Source organism: Varanus komodoensis, unplaced genomic scaffold (assembly GCF_004798865.1).
Source record: "Varanus komodoensis strain SLA01 unplaced genomic scaffold, ASM479886v1 scaffold74, whole genome shotgun sequence".
Taxonomy (NCBI): domain Eukaryota; kingdom Metazoa; phylum Chordata; class Lepidosauria; order Squamata; family Varanidae; genus Varanus; species Varanus komodoensis.
This window is the reverse complement of record NW_025336401.1, coordinates 1,275,083-1,282,138: the sequence shown is the minus strand read 5'-3', so window position 1 is coordinate 1,282,138 and position 7,056 is coordinate 1,275,083. Positions and strand designations below refer to the sequence as shown.

At 56.0% G+C, this 7,056-nt stretch overlaps 1 protein-coding gene across 1 annotated transcript in view; it reads right to left on the bottom strand.

Annotated features, from left to right (window-relative positions):
• Positions 1 to 475, bottom strand: part of FOXO4 (forkhead box O4) — a 27,155-nt gene extending 26,680 nt beyond the window's left edge. Inside the window, exon 1 of the mRNA XM_044452714.1 lies at positions 467 to 475. Coding sequence (XP_044308649.1) covers positions 467 to 475 — 9 coding nt within the window. The remainder of the gene's footprint in view (positions 1 to 466) is intronic.
• Positions 476 to 7,056: the final 6,581 nt, after the last annotated feature.

Sequence of the window (7,056 nt, the reverse complement as noted above, 5' to 3'; positions counted from 1 at the left end):
CGCCCCGCCGCCCTCAGCGCCGCCACATCGCCGCCGCGGCCGGGACGAGGCGCCGCGCTCCGCCCTCCGCGCGGGAGGCGCCGGCCTGGGCCTGGGCCTGGGCCCGGGCCTGCGCCTCGGCCTGCGCGCCGCCTGCCCGCCGCTCCTCAACCCTCCGTCGCGCCTCCGGGAGCCGCAGCCAGATAGGCGGCCGCCTCGGCGGCGCTCTGTTTACCAAAGGCTCCGCGGGAGGCGGGAGAGGGAGGCGGAGCGAGAAGGCCCGCGCTCGCGCTCCCGCGCCGCCTTGGGAAACGTAGTCCCTCAATGGGGCGGGGGGAGGAAACGGACTCTGTTTCCCATCACGGAACGAGAGCCACCAAGCCTCAAAAAGAAAAAAAAACATACATCGGTGCGCGACCCGATATATATCGGCGACCCGGAGGGAATACAACGCCCAGGATGCCTCGCGCCTGCAGTCTCCGCCTACTCCGACCATTACATAAGCAACCAGCCAATCCGGGTCTTCCAAAACAAAGCTGTCATGCTGCGCTAGGCGGCTGTTCCGTCGCCTTGCCGCTCCGCCCTCCGCGCCTTCGTTTGACAGGCGCTTTTACTTCTCCTCCCCCGGCTTTTTGTTGTTGATTAACGACGACTTGATTAATTTTAGTTATTTATTTATTTAAAGTATTTATATGTCGTCCTGTCGCGAAAGCCTCAGGACGGCTCACATAGATAAAATACAATAAAATATAACATAAATAAAATTATCGACCCATACTGGCTGCAATAAAAACATATAGGTCATGAGATTAAAACTTATTAAAATATTGTTGAAATAAAAAGGGTTTAACCTGGCACCAAAAAACATATAACGACGGCGCCAGGCAGACCTCTCTGGGGAGTGCATTCCACAGTCGGGGCGCCACCGCAGAGAAGGCCCTCCTCCGGGTACTCTGTCTCCTAACATCTTTCACAGAGGGTTCCCGGAGGAGGGCCTCTGTTGCCGATCTCGGGGCGGGAGGGCAAATACGGCCGCAGGCATTCCTTTAGGTATCCAGGTCCCAAGCCGTTAAGGGCTTTATAGGTAATGACCAGCACCTTGAATTGAGCCCGGATTTTGATGGGAAGCCAGTGAAGCTGGTATAGGACTGGGGTTATATCAGAATAGCGCCCAGTCCCCCTCAGCAACCTGGCCACTCTATTATGCACCATCTGAAGTATCCGGACTGTCTTCAAGGGCAGCCCCACAAAAAGCACATTGCAGAAATCCAACCAGGAAGTAACCAACGCATGTGTCACTGTCGCTAGGTAGGGACGCAGCTGATGGATTAACCGAAGCTGAAGGAAAGCGCTCCTCGCCACTGCTGTCACCTGGGCTTCCAGGGACAGTTCCCGGTCGAGGAGCACTCCCAAGCTGTCCTTTAGAGGGAGTGCAACTCCATCCAGGGCAAGGCCCAAGTCACCTACCCAGGAGCTCGATCCACCCACCAACAGGACCTCCATCTTGTCTGGATTGAGCTTCAGTTTATTGGCCCTCATCCAGCCCGTTACCTCGGTCAGGCACTGGTTCAGTACAGCCACTGCCTCACCTGGATCAGTTGAAAAAGAGAGGTAGAGCTGGGTGTCATCAGCATACTGATGATTCCGCAGCCCAAACCTCCTGATGACCTCTCCCAGCGGTTTCATGTAGATGTTGAATAGCAAGGGGGACAAAAAGGACCCCTGCGGTACTCCATGGCATAGCTGCCATGGCGCAGAGCCATAGTCCCCCAGCACCACCTTCTGGAATCGGCCGTTGAGATAGGAGCGGAACCACTGCAAAGCAGTGCCTCCAACCCCCAGTCCCGCTAGCCTATCCAGAAGGATACCATGGTCGATGGTATCGAAAGCCGCTGAGAGGTCCAGGAGGACCAACAGGGACGCACTCCCCCTGTCCCTCTCCCTGCACAGGTCATCGTACAGGGCAACCAAGGCAGATTCAGTACTGTACCCGGGTCTGAAGCCGGATTGAAATGGGTCCAGATAGTCAGTCTCATCCAAGAGTGCTTGGAGTTGTCCCGCCACCACCCGTTCCAACACCTTGCCCAAAAACGGGATGTTGGCCACCAGTCTATAATTTGTGGCCATCTCTGGATCCAGGGATGCCTTCTTTTGGACCGGCCTGACTACTGCCTCCTTTAGAGGAGCAGACACCCAGCTGTCCCTCAGAGAGGTGTTAATGACCTCCAGGATCCTGGCACTAATCCCGTGCTTGGCTTTGGTCAACAGCCAGGAAGGGCAAGGGACAAGTAAGCAGGTGGTGGGACGCACTTGTCCAAGCACCTTGTCCACATCATCAGGCCGCAATAACTGAAATTCATCCCTTAATATCTGACCAGACAGAGTCATTGGCATCTCCCCTAAAGGATCTGAATCACTTGTGGAGTCCAGCTCGTGACGAATCTGAGCGATTTTCTCCTTAAAGAGCTGGACAAAGTCGTCACAGCAGGCCATCGAAGGTGGTACGGGATCTTTCTTAGGGCCAGGGTGTATCAGCCCATGTACCACTCGAAAGAGCTCCGCTGGACGGCACTGTGAGGAGGCAATGGAAGTGGAGAAGAATTTCTTCTTCGCCTCCCTCACCGCCACAGCATAGGCTCGATAGTGAGCTCGTAGGCATGTCCGGTCAGATTCATCCCGTGATTTCCTCCACCTACGCTCTAGTCGTCTCCCAACCCACTTCATCGCCCGTAATTCAGGAGTGTACCATGGGGAAGGATGGGGTCTGTCCGGCAGGAGAGGATGCTTGGGAGCAATCGTGTCAATTGCTCTGGCCATTTCCCCATTCCACAGTTCAACCAGAGCATCGACAGGAGCGCCAGCTTTATCAACTGGAAAATCCCCCAGAGCCTTCAGGAATTCATCTGGGTCCATCCGGCTCCGAGAGCAGACCATCACAATAGGGTCTGCACCCTTAGAGAGGGAAAGGCCAGCTCTGAGCTCAAACCTCATGAGGAAGTGGTCTGACCATGACAAGAGAGTCAGATGCAAATTCCTCACCCTCAGATCACCCTCTTCCTGCCCCGTCGAGAAAACCAGGTCCAGTGTGTGACCACGTTCATGGGTCAGGCCTGTGACATGTTGAGACAGCCCCATGACCATCATGGAGGCCATGAAGTCCTGAGCCACCCTGGTCAGAACCGTCTCGGCGTGGAGATTGAAGTCTCCCAGGACCAACATCCTGGGGGTCTTCAACACCAGGTCCGGGACGATCTCTGTCAGCTCAGGCAGGGAGTCTGATGGGCAGAAGGGTGCACGATACACCAGCAGAATCCCCAATCTGTCTCGGTCGCCCAACGCCGGGTATAAGCACTCTAGACCTGGTCTCGAGGGAACAGGAAGCCCCGCAAGGAGAATAGAAGCTCGGTAAATTAAAGCGACCCCCCTCCCCTCCCCTCCCCTCCCCTCTGGACGTGGCGGGTGCTGGACCAGATACCGGGTGGGCACAGTTGAGAGAGGGATACACCCCCCCCCTCCTGCCCAGGTCTCTGTAATGCAAGCCAGGTCAGCCCCCTCATCCACAATTAAGTCATGGATGAGGGATGTTTTGAGTTTGAGTTTGATGTTTCGAGTGTAATTGTACACGTGTTAGCCCACTGAGCCGAACCAATCTATAGAAATGCTGGGTGTGATGCAAAGTAGCTGCACAAATGTGCTTATTTCTAAAGGAAGGGGAAAGTAAACGCACACACCTGGTCCTCAGTTTGCACTGGTGCATGTAAGGCTGGGCTTTGAGGGAGCGCCTGGGGCCCCAAGAGACCTGCAAGGAGAAGTGGCTGATGCAGAGCTGGCTCTGGCACCGCGCTGCCTGACCCGGCCTAATGCTGCTCTGGCAGAGATTCTGGAAGGCCCTGCTGCACTGGCTGCCTCCTATGTGAACATTATGCTGACGTAGGTCAATCCAGCAGGGCTACAGATGCTCGTTCTGCTATTTAACATTTTAGAATAGGTTACACTTTTCTCAAACACAGTGGTGTTTATTCTAAGAACAAGGGAAACAAGCTCCATGTTATTCCCGTAGTCATGATTAAGGACAAGGGCTGAGCAGGGCCTTTGAGGACAGGGCGTTTTGCTGGAAAGCGTTCATTCAAAGGGCGATCGCAAGTCAGAGATCACTTGATGGCATGAAACGACAAAGGCTGAACTCTGGAGGGGAAAAGGAGTCGTATCAGATCAGAGCAACGGTCCGGCCACCACGGCAACTGGTGTGCGTGGGGTGAGTACCTCCGAATTTGGAAATGGCATACAGCCTTCTCTTCTTCCCAAATTTGCCCGGTCCCCTTCCAAAGCCACCCTCATTGGTGGCGGCTGCTACATTGGTGGGAGGGCCAAATTCTAATTCTGTGCTGAGTGAAGAGTCCCGCCTCTCCCTCCGCTCAGCTTCATGGCATGTCTCTGCTGGGTTTCAGTGTCACGGGGGGCAAACAACAGGAAAAGTGCCTAACAGCACGTGGGCATCTGTATCGACTCAGAAGTACGTCTCACTGTCTCTTTTCAATCCAATCTCTGAATAGTCAAAGCTGTGAGAATGGGAAGAGGAAGCATGTTGGCTTACGATTCATGTTGGATCGGAAGGGCCATCAGGGGAGCGCACACAAGCCGCAGTACCCTCACACCCATGCTCCCCAATAACCCGTGGCAGGACTATGGCCTCTGATCATCCTGGAGAGCCATCAGGCCTAGTAGCCACGGCTAGCTTTATTTGCTTCGGGACAATTATTTTGTAATGTTGCTTTCTGACCGTCCTCTGTGACCTGAAGCAACCACACAAACCCATCCCTACAATCTTGTGCAGGATCACTGAGATTCATGTGAGGTTACAGGCTTCCACCCACCCAAACAGCTGGACAGGTGCCGTCGCACGGGACTGTGCAGTCGGTGTGTGTGGATTGGCCCGGTTCGGAGGCCCTTCGTGCGGCCACACGCAGGCCTTGGGGCCAAAAGCTAACGTTCATCTCGCCCTTTCGCATCCACACAAACAAAAGGCTTAAATGGTGAGACATGCAAGCGTGTTCGGTAGCGGAGCAGTTCCTAGCTGTAGCGGGGAAAGGAGCGTTCCCGTCGGAGGAACGCGAGAGCTCTGCCGGGCAGGCCAAAGCGCCAGCGGCCTGCTTCCCCCAGCGGCCAGCCGAGTGCCTCCGAGGAGCCCAGGCGCAGGGCCGGCGGGCCCAGCACCTCCCAGGCCGCTCCCCAGCAGCTGGTTCCCCACGCAGGGGCATGGCGTGGCCCCCACAACCAGTGCTGGGGTTCATCCTTGTGACGACCGTCTCCCGTACCTCCGGTCCTCAGGACGAACTAGCAAAGACACTCAACACACCACTGGAAACGCCGTTTTGTTTTTATTTTCACTGCATGCAGCTGCTCTGACTCTTGCCGAGGGTAGCAATCTGGCAACTCTGAAGCTGGTGTTGCTTCTTTTAAATTGTAGATGGCTGTCGTGTGTGGGGTGTGTGTGTGGTTTCATTGCCACGGGTCAGGTCTGTGATGCATGCGGGGGAATTAATCCCTTTTTCCGCCACTGAAGTCTTAATTAAAATCCTACCCAAGGTGATTATGAGCCCTGGAAGTAAGCTCCCAGAGAGCTCATTCTGAGAAGAATTTCCATGGAGCTTGTGGCAAGAGAGGAAATGCTTATTCTTACATACCCCTGGCAGGAGTGATTGACAATAAAGAAAATCAGAGCTGTCTCTAAGTCATGTGTTTCCTCATCTTACATCTAATCTCATCCTTCTCTCCTCCAGCCCGAGGGCTGGGAAGACCGGGAACTGCACTCCAACATACCTGGAGGGTACCAGGATGGAGAAGGCTGCATGAAGTTATTTAATCCTAAATAATCTTGCGGCAGCAAATTCCAGAGGTTTAACTCTGCATCCACCTGAATGCTGTTTTTTCAGACAGTTGTGAGATGTTGCTTGTGTATGTTCTTACAGCACAGAAAAGTTCCATTTAAAAACTGAGTGGCCAATATAATATTACTCTAATTACACGTGTAAGGAAAGAAAGACCACAGTGTATTAAAATGCCCTATTAAAGCATCCCTGCACCCCACCTTTTTCTGGAAAAGTGGTTTACCAAAAATTCAGAAAATACCAGCGTAATCAAATTTGCCCCCTGGGCAGTGTCTGGAGGGCCGCGGGCTTGCTTGGAAAAGTTGCCGGGTGCTCAGAGCATGCTGCTCACAGCTGAATAACTGCACTGGCCCCTCTCTGAGGTTGGAAGAGCAACCTTGGGGACAGGGCTTGTGGGGCCGGACGGGATGGGAAGGAGAGCAGAGCAGAGCAACCTGGCCACTGTGTGGGCGCCAGCTGCAGCTTCTGAACTAATCTCAAGGACCGCCTCACGAGCAGGCCACTGCAGCATCCGCCCTTGAGGTTACCAAGGCGGGGACCACTGTGGCCAGGCTGCCCTTCTTCCAGGATTCCCTTCCAGCAGGCTGCCCTTCCTCCAGGTCATGCAAACACATGCCTCAGACCTAGAAGAGATGCAGAGCTGGGCAGCGTCAGGATAAGGCCAACCCCAAGGACGGCACCCGGCACCCGGCATTTAAGGCAGAGGTGACATGGTGCTACCCCACAGAACAAACTGCAGGGGGCCAAACCATACCCCGCCGCCCCTCACCGGGACTGATCCCAGAGGGGGGAAGAGAGCCGCCGCAACCGAGCCCGACCTCGTGGAGCCGGGGCGGGGGGTGTGGGGGGCACGCCTCGTGCCACTGCCCTTCCACGCACTGAGGAGCCCCTGCTTCACTCCCGGCAGCAGCTCCCGGGGGGCCGGAGAAACACCTGCGAACGACGCTGGCTCAGACGGACCCCGAGACGGACCCCAGCTGAGCCGCCTTCCCGGGCACGGCCCGTGCCCCGGGGCAGAGCCCTGCGGACGGTGCAGCGCAAGGTCCCCGGCAGCGACTGCGGGCCCCGCGGCGCTCGCTCCGGCAGTTCCGCGCGCTGCGGGCGGGCGGGGCTGCAACGCGGCGCTCGCGGGCGCGGCCCCAGCGCGGCCCGCGGGGCTTCTCCAGGCGAAGCGAGCCGGGAGACCCGC